Here is a 19,470-nt window from a genome sequence, read left to right on the forward strand (position 1 = left end):
TCAGAGAGAACTGAGTTTCAGTTTTTAATCTTCTACTAGATTGTAAAATATGATAAATAACAGGACCAAATCCATAAGATTATTGACAGAATTAAATGAGACAGTAAATACAAAAACCTTGGCATAGTTGATATTAAAAGTGAATGATATGACTTCGTAAAATATACCACATTGGTATACTGATTATTTTGAGTTAAAAAACATGAGAAAAATTGTAGTTGCAGAAAAGGTTATCTAACCTATCCCTTTCTGCATGCAGCAAGCCATAGATTCCTCTGGGAGGGGTACTTTCATCTGTTCCAGAAACTTGGGACTGTGGGCTGCCATAAGTCTGAATAAATATACTTAACAAAATAACCCTATTTTCCATCAGTTGTTTTATTTCTCCATATATCTTCTATTAGCTCCTTTAGAAATTCACTGCCCTAGCCAGATTTTCTTTGTCCTTTCACTTCTTCTCAAATTTATCATTCTTTATCTAAAAAGTATGAAAGCATTTTACTTTGGCCACTTTTTCATATTTCACTCTCTTACAAAGATTAACTTATACATGTAAGACTAATAAAACCTGTACAGTTTTCTCTTATTAATCTGCCTGGTGTCAATTTGGTTTGAAGATCCAGTTGAAGAGCACACATAAGTGATAAAGAGTTATTGGAAATGATCTCTGGCTCCCCAACAATATGCTTAATAAATGTTGATTGCTTAGAACAGTGTTAATGTTAGGCCAGTGGCAAGTATGATAGTACCAGTTCCAACCCCAAATCCACAACAAGCAGAGAACAGAAAAGAATCAAATGAAGGTCTGCTCTTGTTCTATTTTGTTTTGTAATTTGTGTCCAGGAATATAATCTATTATTTTGAGAAGTATATAGCACTTACTAGCTGTGCAACCTTGGGAACATCATTTAAACTTTCTCTACTCTAGTTTATTCACCTGTAAAATCAGAGTAATAATAATAGCTATGTTGTATGATTGTCATAAGAATTAAGTAAGTTAATATATGCAAAGTGCTCAGATGACTGCCTAGATATAATAAATGCTATGTAAGTGTTAGCTAGTGTTACAGTTGTGTTTATTAGTCAGAGTTCTCCAGAGAAATGGAACCAAAAGTGTATAAAGATGGATGGGTAACTAGGTAGACAGACACACTGATAGATTTTAAGGAATTGACTTTTGCAGTTGTGGAAACTGGCAAATCTGATGCTGAGTTAACTTCGGCCTCAGAAATTAATACCTAGCACTGTGAGTTTGCTCACAGGCTTCTTAGATAATTTTTACAATCAAGACTTTCCTTTCTTTTACTAGATAGCTCGAGTGTATTTTCTAAACTTAACTGGTTTTATTCTTTATGAATCAAGTTGCTACCCATGAGAAATGATACTTTGTAAAGAAAAATTCACTATTCATTATCTTCAAGAAGGGCAATGCATAGTTCTGTAGGTATCTAATTGGTCTCCCTGCCACCATTTTCTCTGATCTAATATGCATGATGCTGCCAGCTTAATCTTCCTCAGCATAGGTAATAGTGCCATTTCTTTGCACAAAACCTTTCTATGGCTCACCACTGCCTAAGAAGAGAAGGAAGTCTAAAATCTTTAGCATTGTAATTAAAGCTCTCAGTCAGACAGCTAAAATCACCTAATCAATTTCACTACTCTAGGCTCCCTTGCCTACTAAACCTAACTATTCACTATTCATAAAACCTTTCTCACGCCTTAAGAAAGGTCATGGAAAGACGTACACATTTGTCAATCCTCACAACACCATATTTTACTGTGTGACCTTGATGAAGTCACTTAACTTCTTTGAGGCTTACTTTCATCTTATACAAATTAGAGATATCTACCTATTACCTTAAATACTATTTTAAAAAGGGTAAGCAATCAGTCAATAAAATATCTGCCTTCCTAGATTGCTATAGAGATTCAGAGATAATATATTAAAAGTTCCTTGCCTGGACTTTATTTGTAAGTAGCAGGCTTTTACTCTTCTGAGACTTTTCTCATGTAATTTCTTCTACATTGGAATTCCTGTCTCTTTAACCTAAGTCTTATGCATCACACAAAGCCCATTTGTAAAGCCATCTAGCTACGAAACCACATCTAGTACTCTAGCGAAAATTATCCTTTCCCTCCTACAATGTAATGAGAAAATTCTTGGCTTGAGGTCAAATTCCTGACTCTATCAGTTTCTAACAATATTGCAGAGTACTGTAAGGCAGCAAGGCCCCCACAGCCTGGGGAGATGTTCAAGGAACAACCCCCAGCTGCTTCTCCTCCTTGAATAACAACATTCTTTTAGAACAACAACATGCTTTTCTCCTCTGCCAGAAGTCACTGTAGCTTTTCCTCCCTAAAGTTAATCTTTACCCCATGTGCTAAACTCACAGCTTTGTTATGATAAGTGACCTTGTTTAGGTGATATATAAAAAAAGCTGTTTCTACAGTTCACTGCTGGCTGCAGTTGTGACTGCTCCAGACCTGCCAATCCCATCCTCATCTCTTGTGTGCTTTATTTCCTCATTCCCTACCATTCCCACCCAGGTTCATTCTCTTTCACACTGCTTCACAATACAATATGACCCTGGATTACTTGTTTATCCACGGCTTCCTCATCTCTAATATAGATAGTGACAACAACTCTACCTGGCTCACTAAGCTATTATGATGATCAAGTAAGGTAAGTGATGTTTTTCAACAGTAAAATAGTCTATAAATGTGAGAGGCTGTTATTTCTACTAAATTGCAAGATCAAATAAAGAGCCTTGGTTTTCCTCATCTTTGTAACTGACATAAAAAAGAACAAGTCCAAAGAAGAAAACAGTAGAAAGATCAGAAACTAGCAGATTGGAATGAGGAAGAACACAAGTAAGAGCTAGGTCAAAGAGAGTTAGGTAGAACAGAGGTCATGAAAAAATAAGATGTTCCTGAGGTCCACTTTTACATGGCAACTGATGTGTTCACAGGTAGATGGCAGCTGAAAAAAGCTACACAAAGATGAATACACATAGCAGATATTCAATGAATGATAAGGGGAGAGAAAGGGAAGGTAGACAGAAAAGAGAGACAAGAAAAGGAAAGGAGGAAAGGGAAATAGAAGGAAGACAGTTTCATCATTAAGGGCTAATTTCTGTGCCTCTTACCAGCCTGGTATAATGAAAAAAATCACCTAGTAGCCAAAGCTTATTTATGTTGGAGAATATTTACTTCTTTAAAGTTCTCTTTCCCTAATTATGCCTCTTCTCTCTACTCTACACCTCTCCCAACTCCTATTTATCAGTATTTAGTTTCTTCCCACCATTACCCAGGTCCCCCAAATACTATGGCTAATCCATACCATGTAATTACTCTTTTCTACCCACTCTCCCAACCAGACAAACAAACCCAAAACTAAAAAACAAAACACTGTTCTTATTTAAAAGTCAATATGGAGCTCTGATGACCTCATTCAAAAGCCTACAGGTAGAATAGTGTGTTACCCTTCAGGAGCATGTACATTTTAACAGAGACCTTAATGCCCTTTGTCATCTGATGCCCCAGCAAAATATCCAGTGTAAGAATGTCAAGCAACAGCAGTGAGAGGATAGTTAGATAATAGTTAGATTTAATCTTATATTCACATATTGCTTTTGCTTTACAAAATTCTTTCTCATCCATTATTTGGTCTGAATTTCTAAGGAAAATTGAGAAATGGGGGTGTCATATTTTTATCATATATTTTAATACAATGCAGTTGTATGGAATTCCTCTTTCAATACATTGCTATAAAATATATCTTTTCATTTGTTCACCCCTCATATAATTTTTATCTCCATTTATGGATGAAGAAAGTGAGGGTAAGAGATGTAAAAGAACTTTCACAAGATTATCAATACAGCTGTTATCTATGAAGTGTTCACTAAATTTCGGAATCATACTAAGCACTTTACATGCCTTATAGCTCACTCATTCTTCACTAAAACCTTGTGAGGTAGATGCTTTAACATTTTACAGATAAAATAATTGAAGTTCAGAGAGGTTAATGAATTTGGCCATGGCCATCTAACTAGCAAATGCATAAGTAAAATTAAAACAGAAGGCTCTCGGACAGATGACAATGACTCTTGATTGTTCTGCTATGCCAAGCTGCCTCCTTCCTGGCTCAGTGCTGTTACTGTAACATTGTAACACTGTTCAGTAATTATTCAGTAATATAAAAATTCTTTCTGTTACCAAGTTAGAATCTCATATTTTGGCCCAGCAACTCAAACTCTGTGGAAAAAATAGACACACACACACACACACACGTTCTCAAAGCAGAAATTAGGAGGTTGCTCTGTCCACTTTTTTTTTACAGAAGAATAAAAACAGAAACCTCACCATAACAGGAAGCTAAAACTCAGTTAATATAGTGTTGGCAGTTAGGAGAAGAATTATTTGTGCTACAATATAGAACAGCATAGAATAGAAAGATAAATAATTTATACTTCACAAAAACACAAACAAAAAAGAGTTTGATTAGATGCTTTTTTAAAAATGGATTTTTGGGGGGTTGTTTGTTTTGTTTTGTTTTGAGACAAAGTCTTACTCTGTTGCCCTGAGTAGAGTGCCAAGGAGTCACAGTGCACAGCAACCTCAAACTCCTGGGCTCTACTGATCTTCTTACCTCAGCCTACCGAGTAGCTGGGATTACAGGCACCTGCCACAACACCCATTTAGTTTTTCTATTTTTAGTAGAGAAGGGGGTCTCACTCTTGCTCAGGACTGTCTTGAACTCCTGAGCTCAGGCTAAGCACTCACCTCAGCCTCCCAAAGTGCTGGGATTACAGACATGAGCCACTTCACACTGCCTTTTAAAATGTTTTGAAACAAGGTATTTCTTGATTATATTCCTAAAATAAAGACAGAGTGATTAATTTCCATCTCAAACCAATCCAACATAAAACAACTCTACTATGACTTTGCTGGTATCATATTGTGATATCACAACATATTGCAGGTTAGAATGCTGCCAGATTTGGGGGATCAAGGTACTGGGTTCCAAAAACTTCATATAAATCAAAATTTAATTTAAGCAGCTTTAATTTTATCGCATGTGCTGAGGAAGTGAGAAGACAAATCACCTCCCTCCAGGCACTCAAAGATAAAATTTCAACTAGTAGGTGAGACTTGTATTTAAGGTTTTTCCAGGATAAATGCAAAATGATAAATGTCACTTTTTTCAAGACAAGAAAAATCTAAAACCTTGACCACCCAGGTCCTTTAAGACTATATACCATTAAAACTATACTAATGTTTTATTTTGGGAACCCATCTGATTTGGGGGAAAAAACAACAACAACAGTAATCATTGAGAAGCATACAATAGGGACTCCATGAGATCAAAACCATGATCCTTAAAGAAGACCATAGAGGCAGCTCCCGTAGCTCAGTGGGTAAAGCACCAGCCACATACACCCAGGCTGGAGGGTTCAAACCCAGCTAAACAACAATGACAGCTGCAACAACAACAAAAAAAAAAAAAAAAAAAAAATAGCCAGGCATTGCAGCAGGTACCTGTAGTCCCAGCTACTTGGAGGCTGAGGCAAGAGAATTGCTTAAGCCCAGGAATTTGAGGTTGCTATGAGCTATGATACCAAGGCAAGCCACTAAGGGTGACACAGTGAGACTCTAGCTCAAAAAAAAGCCCATAGAAACTAATGAGCTAAGAAGATCCAAACAAAAATAAAGTATTTCTAAATTCTAAAAACAGAAGAGTCTGCATGTCTTTTGGGAAGCTCAGATCAACTATTCATGTACTCAAATCTTCCATTGGGCTGGGTACAGTGGCTCAGCCTACAATCCTAGCACTCTGGTAGGCCTAAGTAGGTGGATCTCCTGAGCTCAGGCATTCGAGACCAGCCTGTGCAAGAGCAAGACCACATCTTTACTAAAAAAAAAATAGAAAAACTAGCCAACTAGTAGCAGGTGCCTGCAGTCCCAGCTACTCAGAAGGCTGAGGAAAGAGGATCTCTGAGCCTAAGAATTTGAGGTTGTTGTGAGCTATGATGCCACAGAGCAAAGGAGTGAGACTGTTTAAAAAAAAAAATCTTCCAGTGGCTTCCCATTTTTCTCAGAATAAAATCTTCCCAACAGCCTCTACAGCTATACATTTTCTGGTTCATTGTTACATCTTTGATCTCCCTGCCTATTTCTCTTCCCTTTGTTCACTCAGCTATAGACAAACAGGTCTACCCCATTATTCTTTGAATTTATAGTTATGTTCCTACCCTAGGACTTTTTTGCACTGGCTGATCCCTCCAGCTAGAATGGTCTTCCCCTGGATAATCTCCTGGATAATCCCTTTCTATTCATCAAGTTTTTGCTCAACTGTGAACCTGTTATTGAGGCCTACACTCATCATTCCTATTAAAATCACAATCTACTGCAATGAGCACTAATCCCTTTCAACCAATTCTATTTCCTCACAGCAATCACCACATATATACATTTTTTAATTTGGATAATTACTTGTTGTTTGTTTTCTTCAGTGTAATATAAGGTCCATAAAGGAAGAAATTTTTATCTGTTGATATATAATGCTTGGCACATAACAGATACTCAGTAAATATTGGTGGAACAAATTAATGAATAAACAATATTATCCTAAGAACTGAGGTTTGGTGAATCAGCCAGAAAAGAACAATTCTTATAAACCTATGACAAATGGAATTTTACAATGATGAGAATCAGTTGAGTTATCATACAAGTTATGGTTCTTGGAAAAAATGTTGCTTAGTAGCCTGAACAATAAGAGAAAATAGGAAATTTTTCCTGCTTTTGGACTCTTTAGCAATCTGAATAGATTTTGCATTATACCTTAAACTTTGTCTATTAAATAACTATCCCCAATTATCTCCAGGAACTCTAATGTCACCAAAGTAGTCCTCTTTTTTGTTGAATTATAAATAAAGAATTGAGCAGAGAAGCTGATGCTGGTCACTTCCTATTCATGTGTGTGGGTGTGAGAAGGGACACAAAAAAAAAAAACAGATTTTTTTTTTCCATCTCCTTGGGAAATAGTAATATGGCAAGTCCAAGCTACCAAATAAAAATCTACATAATTCTCCACACTCCTTATATAGCCAGCTACTCCTTTCCCCCTTTAAATAAGAGAATTGTTATAAAGAATCCCATACTTCAAGAGATAATACCTATTATGCTTGTAGAAATGAAAATAGGCAAAATCAGGTATGGTCCTGGACAAATGCTAACACCTGTGGAGTCTCAAACCAGAATTATTTTATACATACATAGCCACATTATCTTGGGAACATTTCAGAGCAAGCTTTTCTTGTTTACTTTGTCTTTGTTTTTTTCTTTTTTAAATCAACCTTAGAAGTGATAAGAGATCTGTCAAGAAAAGTCAGAGGGGAAGCAATAGGAATTAATACAAACAAAACATTTAGAACACTATCTGGCACATAAGTGGTGCTATGTAGATGTTTGCTAATACTATATTTCTAATCTAATTATACAATAAACAATTGTTTACACAAATTTACATTGCATAAAAAATATGTACATACCAAAATATTACCAGTGTTTACTTAAGGGAGATAAAATTATATAATGGAGCACTGATCTCTTCTACTTTCCCCACCAGTTTCATATTTCCTACCCTAGTCAAAAATTAGCTAATCATTGCTCATATACACCTCAAGCTTTATCATTTCTCTGACTACATGCAGGATGTTTTCTGTGACAACGCCCTTTTTGCCCATGTCTACACATTTCTATTTATCTTTCAAGGCATCTTTTGAGGAAATAATAATAGCCAATAATTAATGAGTGTCCACTATGTACCAGATACTATGTTAATCACATTATATAGATAAATTTCATTTAATGAATTCAAAGCCCTTTGAAATAGGTATGATTATTATCCCTGCTTTATTGATGAGGAACTTGAAGTTTAGAATGGCTGAATAACTTATTCAAAGTCATTTATCGTCAGTTACCAACTCCAAGGACTCATCCTTAAAAATCCAGACTCTCAACTGGACAAAAAGCTCCTTGAGGTGAAGGTCAATGAAAAAATATTTCTTTGTTTTTAGTGTCTCCCACTACGTGGATCTAGCACAAAGCCTAACAAAATAGAGCCACTTAAACTAAAAATAAGTAAATGAAAGAATTAATGAATAAATGAGTCATTCTATCAATAGTCAGGAGGGCTATCCATTTATTCTAAAAATATAAGTAGCTGCTCTCATAGAAGATTTAGATGTCCCTAGCTAAAAAGCTAGAGCTCACTTTAGTACATATGTTCTCAGGAAAAGATGCTATAGGCCAAAACAACATAATTAAACTACAAATGAATGACAAAATGGGAGAATATTCTATGTGTAGATAAAAGGCATAAAATAAAATAGACAAAAATCCTTGCCCTCCTGATATTTATATTCTATTAAGAGGAAAATCAGCTGTTTGTTTATTGGAAAAATGACATTTAAAGGAAGAAATTGAGATCTAGAGGAGTTAAGTAATTTCCTCAAAGTTACACAGCTAAGTAATAGAACCTAGACTCAAATCCACATAATCTAATTCTAGCATCCTTGCTCTTACCCAGTAGGCCATAATGTACCTTTGTTAGATGGTATTAAGTGCTTTGATTGAAAACAAGTTAAGTAACAGTAATGGAGTACTGGGCAAGCGAAGGGGGTAATTTAAAAAGAATGAGGCTCATTTTGGTAACTAATACTTGTAATCCCAGTGCTTTTGAAGGCTAAGGTAGGAGGTTTGCTTAAAGTCAGGAGTTCCAGACCAGCCTGGGCAACACAGCAAGATCATCTCTACAAAAAAAAATTAAAAATATAGGTAGGCATGGTAGTATATACCTGTAGTTGTAGTTAATCAGGAGGCTGAGACAAGAGGAACAAGAGTTCAAGGTTGCAATGAGCTATGAGAACACCCCTGAACTCTAACCTGGGAGACAAAGCAAGATCCAACCTCTAGAAATTAGATACTAGAAAACTAGTACTGAAACTAGATACTGAAAAAGAAGTGCGACATGATTTGACATATGGCCCACTGAAAATGTTAAAGATATTACCACTGTGGAAAGTCCTAGCCAGAGCAATTAGACATGAGAAAGAAATAAATGTAATTCATATTGAAAAGGAAAAAGTTAAATTGTCCTTGTTTATTAGACTCAAGTTGTAGTTGAGCCCTTCACCCATGGAGTATGCTGCATACACTTGCATTGTGTCCATTAGGTGAGAGCCTACCAATCCCCCTCCTTCCACCTGTCTCCTTTTTCTCTCTGCCCCTCCACCCCACTTGAATTTGTTTTTTCTCTCATGTGAGAATGTAGTTATTTATCTTATCGGTTTCATATTAGTATTATATACTTTGGATACTTGTTTTTCCATTCTTGTGATACTTTACTAAGAAGAATATTCTTCAACTCCATCTAGATTAATATAAAAGATGCAAAGTCTCTATCTTTTTATGGCTGAAATAATATTGCATGGTATACATACACCACAGTTTATTAATCCAGTCATCAATTGATAGGCACTTGGGTTGATACCACATCTTAGTGATTGTGAATTGAGCTGCAATGAACATTCTAGTGCAAATGTCCTTGTGGTAAAATGATTTTTTTTTTTCATCTGGGTAGATGGCTAGTAATGAGACTGTGAGATCAAATGGGAGGTCTACTTTTAGCTTTCTGAGGATTCTCCATACTTCTTTCCAAAGAGGCTGTATTAGTTTTCAATCCCACCAACAGTGTAAAAGTGTTCCTTTCTCTTCACATCCATGCCGGCATCTTCATCTTTGGAACTTTTGTGATGTGGACTACTCTCACTGGGGTTAGGTGATATCTCAGGGTAGTTTTGGTTTGCATTTCTCTTATGATTAGGGACAATAATCTTTTTTTCATGTATTTGTTGGCCATTCATCTACCTTCTTCAAAGTAGGTTCTGTTCATGTCTCTTGCTCAGTGATAGATGAGATTGTTTGCTCTTTTCTTGTTTATTAGTTTGAGTTCTCTATAGATTCCAGTTATCAGCCCTTTGTCAAATTCATAGAATGCAAAAATCTTCTCCCATTCTGAAGGCTGTCTGTATACTTTAGTTGTTGTAACCTTAGCTGTGCAAAGCTTTCTGGTTGGATCATGTCCCGTTCACTTATTTTTGGTGTTGCTGCCATTGCCAAGGGGGTCTTCTTCATAAAATGCTTTCCCAGGCAAATAGAGTTCAATTACAACCTGAACTTTACCTAACAAATGCAAACAATATAACCTAATTATTCCATTACTCCTATTAATCTGAATTTTTTTTAATGTAAAGTCAGGTGGAATATGTTTCTTCTCAATCATATTTTACCTCCCATTTCCCTTTTACTTATTCCAACTCCCTCTGACCAAAAAACTCATATTGTGAAATAAGAGAGAGAAAAAAAGACTAGGTGAAGAAAAGAAAAAACAAAACTGATCAGAATCGCATCAATTTGCATCCCCCTCAAACCCTAAGTTCCTTGGGATCAGTAGGACACCGAGAGAAAAAATAGAAGCAATCATAAAGGAATCTAGGCAGAAGGTCCAGGACAGCCTCAGAAGATAGCATTATACCCCCCAAAAGAGTAGAAAGCAGTGAAGTGTTCATTTTGCTGATAATTTTCACCCATGCAGCCACAAGATAAATGCAGATAGAAATTTTTTAAAGTGAAATGCTTTGTGATTAGAATAAGGAAGAGAAAGAGATGGTAGAGTGAACCTTACAGCTGGAAACCAAGTGGAGATACACACTCTCAAATTCATATGATAAGATAAAGGAGTAATGACTCCCAAAGACTGTAAAGAAATATTCAAATAGTAAATATCTCATAGTGGATAGTAATTAATAATCAGGATCTTCCCTGAATGTGTCACCTAACCCCTCCCAATGTCCTTGAATCTACCAATAGTTATTGAGCCTTAAAATGTGCCAACAACAGTGTCTTCAGCACAGTGATATACAATATTATACAACGTCTCTGCTTTCATTCATGTGCCATGGCAAAATATATGCATAAGGAAATTGTTCCCTTTGAGGAAAAATTGTTTCCTCTGAGGAAAAAAAAATGGCAGAGGGAAAATAGAAAAGTGATCAATTGTAAAGAATAAATATAAGAGAAAACGCAGAACTGTTTATGTTTTACAAAATTCGCAAGATTCAAGCTTCATGAGTACTTTTAAGCCTCAGGATGATTTATAGAAAAATAATGTTGAAAATTCTATGCACTACTATAGTTCTTTAAGATTATTCTGTGCCAGGCACTGTGATAGGCATTGAATATACACTGGTGCCCTTCCTTGTAAAGCCCTCTACCAGGGAAGGCGATACCTGTTTGGCACTGACATCTTGCAACCAAAAGTCCTTTGTTATGACTATCTTAAAAAAATTGATCCTGGTGGCGCCTGTGACTCAAAGAGGTGGAGCGCTGGCCCCATATGTAAGGAGGTGGCAGGTTCAAACCCAGCCCTGGCCAGAAACTGCAAAAAAAAAAAAAAAAAATTGATCCAATGCTTGTTTGAACTGCAATTTTCATTCCTATGCTACCATATTTTATCTTTGTTAAATACTTAAAGAGATTGAACCTACTAAAAAAAAAAAAGTTAAGTTAAACTGTGAATCCATAATATAAATTATTATTTTGAACTCTAATTTTGACTTTTGCCTCATACTAGTAGTAGGCTGAGTTGTCAGAGGATAATTCTTTTTGCATTTTTCCTGCATTATCAAAGATTTTTAAAGGGTAATGGATGTCTTAATAAAGCTATTAAAAAATTGCTTTATTTTGGGGCGGTGCCTGTGGCTCAAGGAGTAGGGCGCCGGTCCCATATGCCGGAGGTGGCGGGTTCAAACCCAGCCCCGGCCAAAAAAAAAAAAAAAAAAATTGCTTTATTTTTAAACATTAGCACTTACATAATCCACTAGAAAGTAACATTATATACAATATGGTGCCCTCATTGCTTGAAATGTTTTTGAAACTTCTGTTTCTAGAGCCAATTTACCAGTCACATAAGAATATCATCCTTATTGCTTTAGAGGATATTATCCATGGCATCTTTTTCCAGATTTGATCAACACTGGCTTATCAATTTTTTTCTCTATTCTATCCTATAATACATCCTAGAGAATCTCATCTAAAAGAACATAATGACAGACCGGATTCGTATGGCCAAATTGAGTTATGAGCCAGAGGATGCTTACAGGGACTTCTTTCCAGTTCAAGATATATTTCTTGAGCCTACTATGTGACAACTATTCTTGTGGGTGGTAAGGAATCAGAAATAGGTGAGATTTATGACTCTTCCTTAGAGAATTTACAAGTCTTTTCTAACTGCTTAAAATAAACTCCACTTGTCTAAGAGAGGACAGAAGGTGAGAATTAAAAACCACCACAACAAGCATTTGTATTACACATTCAGAATCTACACTGTCCATTATTCTAAGCTTTTCTGGTTACAAACTTCATTTTGACTCTATTTCTCAATTTCTGTTCTCCACTTAGACCAACAATTTAAACACACGGGACAGGATTGTCAATTATCTTGCCTCAGTACACTAAGACTCCAAATAAGAGATAATTTTCCCCTGTGCCCATTTTCATCTTCAGTGAGATAGGCCAATCAGACATGTCTCTTTGTTTCATACAACCCATTAAGAAAAAGCAATCAGATTTGCTTAAGAAGCAGAATGATTGAAGTCAGTATGTTTTATGTTCTGCTGTTTTAGGTATTACTGGCCAATATTCAAATGACCTCAGGCTGAGGACTTCTTAAACAGGAGATAAAATGAAATTAAAAGAACCCCTACAATTGCCTGTAGAAAAACACACATTATATTAACTCTGTTTTGATGTGCTAATCTTGACACTGAAAAATGTGTAATATTCAGGTGAATTTTTTTCTCATCATTCATCTTTATAATGATGACATCTATTCATAAACCAATGAAAAGCTTCAATTTGTATGGATTCGATCAAATAATCTTTTAGATAATCACTAGTAAACATACTAACACTATATTTCCTTTTTAAATATGTTACCTAGCTGCTATATTTGAAGAAAAAATATTAACCAAAACTCAAAGGAATTACATATGTGTATAAATTCATGCATAGTCTGTCTGTCTAAAGGAAGCTATACATAGCAAGATTATATAAATTATTTAAATATACAAAACCCATACAAATTGATAAGAAATATATCCAGTAGAAATATAATATGAACAAATTCACAAAAGAGAAAATTCAAATAGCCAAGAAACATATGAAACAATGCTCAAATTTACTTATAGTCTGGAAATGCAAATTAAGTTAAAAATAAAATATCAGTTAAAAATAAAATATCACTATGCCTATCAAACTGGCAAAGAGTAAGAAGAGCTGAAACACTTATTATTGGCATAGATGTGATGTAAAATGGCAACCACATTCATTGCAGTAGAAATTTGAAAGTGAAATCAGTGTGGCAACACTTATTCAGATTAAAAGTCTGCATACTCTGGGAACCAATAATGCTACCCCTGAGAATCTATCCTATAGATTTATAGAACAAAAGCAACAGTGAGTTCATATGTACATATGAAGATGATTGCAGCATTACTCACGGTGGCAGAAAATTGGAACAAAGTAAATTCCCACCAAGAAAGGAATGACTAAATAAATTATATACTTACACTATTAATTATGGATCTATTAGAAGATCAAACTACAGCTATCCTAGACAACTTGAAGAAATGGGCATATAATGTGAACACTTTTCAAGCAATGATGACTTTCCAAAATTCTCTGTATATGTGTGTGTGTGTGTGTGTGTGTGTTTATGTGTGAATGTTCTAGTATATATAAGAAAAAACCATGTTTATGTATATAGTTTGTATATGAAAACATATGAGTGTAGAAAAGAATAAACACAAGTTTTAACATAACATTACATTTTATAGAGAAAGGATATAGCTAAACAGTGTGAACAGGAAGTGAATGAAAGAGGAGGGAGACTATAAAAATAGAAAAATTATTTTAAGAAAAACTTGATTTATAATAAAAGGTACATATTTTTTCATTTGTGCATTTCTACAAAATTATGTATATGTATGGCGTTATGTATCTAGTAGTGAAATAAAATAATTTTTAAAATTTTAAAAGGGGAAATATGAAAGCAATAAAAGCCTAGAAAATATGTAGAAGCATACTTAACAAATCCAGGAAAAGGGAAGAACAAAGTAAAGAAATAAGAATAAAAGAAAGAAAATGATAGATTGTACCACATGAAAATTAATATTAAAATTTATATGTCAAAAAGAACTATAAGCATAATTAATAGTAATCAAAAAAGCAGAAAAATCCCATAATTATAACAACCAAATGGCAAACTTTGTAAATAAAATGCTCTTTGCAAAACAATAAGAATTCTAATACCACTTAGAAAAGTAGACAAAGAGCTTGAATTAATTACAGAAGAAATATAGTTACCAATAATTATAAAGAAAAACAGTTCAGTCTCAATAGTGAACAAATAATTTCAATTTAAAGTATTAAGAAAAAATTTAATCCGTTAATTTGACAAAATACTTTAAATAATAAGTAAATGCTATTAAAGGTATAGGCGGTTTGGCCTTTCAAACACTATTGATGGCATCATTCTGCAAAGCACTTTGACAGTTTGTGACAAGGGCCTTAAAAAATGTCCATACTCTTGGACTCAAATAGTTTCATTGATATAATCAACCCTAAATAAAATAGAGAAAACACAATAGTTTATATAAATGACCATTACACCATGACCTATAGCATGGTGTTTGGGGGATTCACTCTTTAACTTTGATTTTAGACACTTTGATTATAACATGTTGAGGAGACGTTTTTGCATTATATTTGTTGAGAAATCAATGGGCCTCCTGTGTATGAATGCCTAAATCCCTTGCTAGATTCAGGAAGTTTTCATCTATTATTTTGTTGAATAGGCTTTCTTATCTTTTGTTTCTTTGCTGATAATTCATAAACTTGATAGTTTTATGTTGTCTCTAATGTCATAAAGATTTTGCTCATTCTATTTTATTCTTTCTTTACATTTTTGTTTGACCAGATTATTTCAAAAGATCTATCTTCAAATTCCAAAATTCTTTCTTCTGCCTGATCATGTCTATTATTGAAGATTTCAAAAATATTTGGTATCTCTTTCAATAATTTCTTCATTTCTAGAATTTTTTTTTTTAAGAAAATTTTTGTGGCTTTATTGCATCATGGTTCTTTTTTAAAACATTTACTTCTTTAATAAATTTTTCCTTCATATTCTAAATTGTTTTTCTGAACATTTGTATTTTTATTTTCAGAAGTCTCTTGTATCTGTCACCAAGTATCTTCAAAATCAATATTTTGATTTTTTTTACTGTGATTTTGTAAGTTTCTCTTTGATTGGAATATTTTGTTGAAAAATTATTGTGTACTTTTGAGGTGTCATTTTTTTTGGTTTTTCATGTTTCCTGTGTCTTTATGCTGATGTCTGTACATCTGGTACAATAGTCACTTGCCGGGAACCTGCCTGGCAAAGGTTATTATTAGGGATCCCGCGAGTAGACCATGCACGAAATGGGAAATTAAAGACACGAGATAGTGCGATCAGGAGGGCTGTCCTCACTAGGACTCAGCAATCTCAGCTTTATTTGCACAGCTTTTAATACAGCAGCTTGAAGGCATGATCTTCTCATGGTTACATAACCTGATTAAAAACAGCCTAGGGGCAAATAGCATTCTCAGCAGTCTGTTCAGACTAAGGGGCATGGCTCCAATCTAATCTGGTTCAGAAACCAGCCATAACAAGAAAACCACTAGGCCTGATTTGCACTCCGTCTTTGACGTGAGTGAGATAAGTACATTTCCTCAAAACGGGGGGCCTTGCCTCCCAGCAGGTAGGCTCCCAACAGTCACTTTCTCCTACTTTTGTATTTACTTCCCTAGAGAAGGACTTTTTCCTAAAATTGTTATCTTTAATGTTTTGGCTTTGATTCTGGATATGTGCAACTGGGTGTGAGTAGTGTAGTCTTTGATTTCTTTTCTATAAACAGTGTTAGTGTTTGTCTTGGTATGATATTAGTAGTAGTTATTAGTGGAAGCAATGGGGAGTTTGTTTTGGGGACTGGGATGTCCCTGTGGGGTGGTGTTAGTGTGCATACCTATCTTTGTGCTCCCCGCAGGCAGTTGTATACTAGAATCTGTATTAGTAGTTACTTTAGTTTCAATTCTTCAGCTTGCTCAACATTGGTAACAGCAATAGTGGACCAGGTACGTGGGCAGGTTTTTGGACCTTTAGAAGCCAATGTGACATGAACAATGGCACCCCAAGTTTCCCTAGTGTCCCAAACTCAGTGCATCTGGGTCCCAGAATAGCATGTAGATTGCTAGAAGCTAAGTTTAAAAGTGGCACCTTGCTATACCTACTTAGGTCTCAGAGAGGCTATGGGACCCAGCATGAACTCCCTTCCAGGACTAGTTCCACTTCATGGTCTCTCAGAAGCTTCCTATGTTAGTTTAAGGGGTAGGGCGGGCCAAGGGGTTCTTCTGCAGCCAGGATTACCTGATTCTATAGCAGGGATGTAAATGATTAGAAGAAGTCTCTTACTTACCCTTTCTCCACACTGGGAAGTCACTCCTGGCTTCTAGTCAATCCTATCCAGAAAGATTGCCTTTCTTCCTTCTCCTTTCCCACTTTTGTTGTCCACTGTAATTTCTCTGCTGAATTCCATCATTCTCTTTTAGATAATGTATTCAAAGTGTAACTATTAACGTACTACACTACTCTGATTTTTCAAAGTGGAGGAGGCATGCATGAAATGCTCTCAGTCAGCCATCTTGAATTTGTGTCTTTTTTCACTGATAAAATTATTTCCCACTTAGTGGCAGCACAATAGTTTTATTTTCTTCGATATTTGTATCATATGTTAGTGCACAGCACAAACACTGTAATTGTAACAGTATGTATCCACAAGATGCCAGTGGCACATCTTGTGGCCAAAGTTTGATTCCTCAGAGACCAGCAAATTTCTGGGAGCTTCTCACAGCTTTGCAGTATTACCACCATTGGTATTCCAGGTCTCCGTAAGCTCTGTGCCCTCCCATCCTGTTGCCATCCCCTTCACTCTACTCTTTCCTCTTCATCTTTTCTCCACAATTTCAATCCTGAGCAATTGTGTGTGTGAGTATGCGCTATTACCTTCAAAGTATTGATTGCCCCTTAATAATATCATTGATTTGCCCCTGCCTCCTCATTAGCCTTAGCTATGAACTTGAGACATGCTTCAACTTATCTTACCCTTTGATAAATGTTAATTCCAACAATAGTATCCAAACTTTTCTAGCCCCTAATCCTATCTGTTAAAATCGTGTGAGCATACAACTCTATTACATTTATTTTTTAAATGTGGATGCATTACTATTAATAGTCATAAATTACCAAAATATAGAAAATTTTAAAGAATGTGATTAAAAGACATAGGAAAGGGAATTCTATTATTTTGTTCCTGCCCTCAAATGAATCATTATATTCATACTCCAAGTTATATGTTCCTGCTATGGAAATCACAACCGCAGATCACACTCTCTATCCCACTATTCATCTCCTTCTCCTACTGCACATAGAACCACGTTCTGCAATTCCAGAATGCCTTAGACTTGACTCAACTCAGACTATGACAATATTCTTAACAGAACTCATTTACATAATATGAAGAATTAGGTCCTACCATTCCCTATTTTTCTTTTGGAAAAACTTGGATTTTCATATATGAAAATTGCATACAGTATGGTATAACTACATTTCTATTATTATTATTTCTATTTGTTCATAATAGTTCTTCACTAACATAAGAAAGTCCTAATATTATTGTTATTTAGGAGTTACAAAAATGTACCTCTGCAGATTTTTGAAGACAGTCATGACCTGTAGCAAGAAGAGATGTCTTTTCCCATTTCTGTGCAACTCGATTGGCTTCTTCTATCTTCTGCTCACAACTTTTTTGAGAATTAAGCAATGTCATCTCATAAAACTCTTGAATATCTGTAATGAAATGCACAGAGGCATCAAAATGTCATGCGTCACCTCATAAATAGCTTATATATACATATAAAAAAATTGCTGGTTAAAAGAACTGCATAAATATGGATCACAAAGTAAAACAATCAGAAAAGAGAAATCCTGAAACTTGCCTTTTTATCTGCATAAGAATGCATATACCCCTGATGAGCATTATAATCCTAGCACTCTGGGAGGATGAGGAGGTAGATTGCTTGAGCTCAGAGTTAGAGACCAGCCTGAGCAAGAGCAAGACCCCCTTTCTAAAAACAAAAAAATAGGGCGGCGCCTGTGGCTCAGTCGGTAGGGCGCCGGCCCCATATACCGAGGGTGGCGGGTTTAAACCCCGCCCTGGCCAAACTGCAACCAAAAAAAAAAAAAAAATAGCCGGGTGTTGTGGCAGGCGCCTGTAGTCCCAGCTACTTGGGAGGCTGAGGCAAGAGAATCGCTTAAGCCCAGGAGTTGGAGGTTGCTGTGAGCTGTGTGAGGCCACAGCACTCTACCGAGGGCCATAAAGTGAAACTCTGTCTCTACGAAAAAAAAATACATATATATAGCTGGGCATTGTGTCAGGCACCTGTAGACCCAGCTGCTCAGGAGGCAAGAGGACTGCTTGAACTCAAGAGTTGGAGGTTGCCATGAGCTATAATGCCACAGCACTCTACTCAGGGTGACAAAGTAAGACTCTGTCTCAAAAAAAAGAAAGAATGCATATACCCTGTTTCCCCGAAAATAAGACATCCTCCGAAAATAAGACCTACTTACAGGAAAGATAAGACATCCCCTGAAAATAAGACCTAGTGCATCTTTGGGAGCACACTTTAAAATAAGACACTGTCTTATTTTCGGGAAAACAGGGTAGTAGCTTTCTTTATTCATAACTGAAAAAACATGAAAACTGGAAGCAACCAAGATGTCCTTCAATAAGTGAATAAACTATTGTAAATCTATATAATTGAGTTATTTGGTGGTTAGGTATAAGCTATCAAGCTATCAAAACATGGATGAATCTTAAATGCATATTGCTAAGTGAAAGAAGACAGTCTGAAAAGGTATATATTGTATGATTCCACTTAGATGGCATCTGGACAAAATAAAACTAAAGAGAAAGTAAAAAGATCATTGTTTGCCAGAGTTTCCATGAGGGGGAAAGAGGATTGGCTAGATAAAGCACCGAATGATGAAAATATTCTGTCATGATATTTTAGTAGAGAACACATAATATGAAGCATTTGCCAAAATCCATTGAACTCAGTATCATAAAGATTAAAACTTAATGTATTCAAAATTTAAAAAAATCATTTAAGAAGTTAACAGGTCCCAAGATGAAATGCACACTATTACAAAATAATGCAACTGTATTCAAAATGTATTAAATAACTTCAATG

At 35.4% G+C, this 19,470-nt stretch overlaps 1 protein-coding gene across 1 annotated transcript in view; it reads right to left on the reverse strand.

The window, feature by feature from the left end:
* Positions 1-19,470, reverse strand: part of DLG2 (discs large MAGUK scaffold protein 2) — a 2,435,891-nt gene that overhangs the window by 2,158,675 nt on the left and 257,746 nt on the right. Inside the window, exon 4 of the mRNA XM_053560224.1 lies at positions 17,922-18,067. Coding sequence (XP_053416199.1) covers positions 17,922-18,067 — 146 coding nt within the window. The remainder of the gene's footprint in view (positions 1-17,921; positions 18,068-19,470) is intronic.

Source organism: Nycticebus coucang, chromosome 14 (genome assembly GCF_027406575.1).
Source record: "Nycticebus coucang isolate mNycCou1 chromosome 14, mNycCou1.pri, whole genome shotgun sequence".
In the NCBI taxonomy this organism is placed as follows: Eukaryota; Metazoa; Chordata; class Mammalia; order Primates; family Lorisidae; genus Nycticebus; species Nycticebus coucang.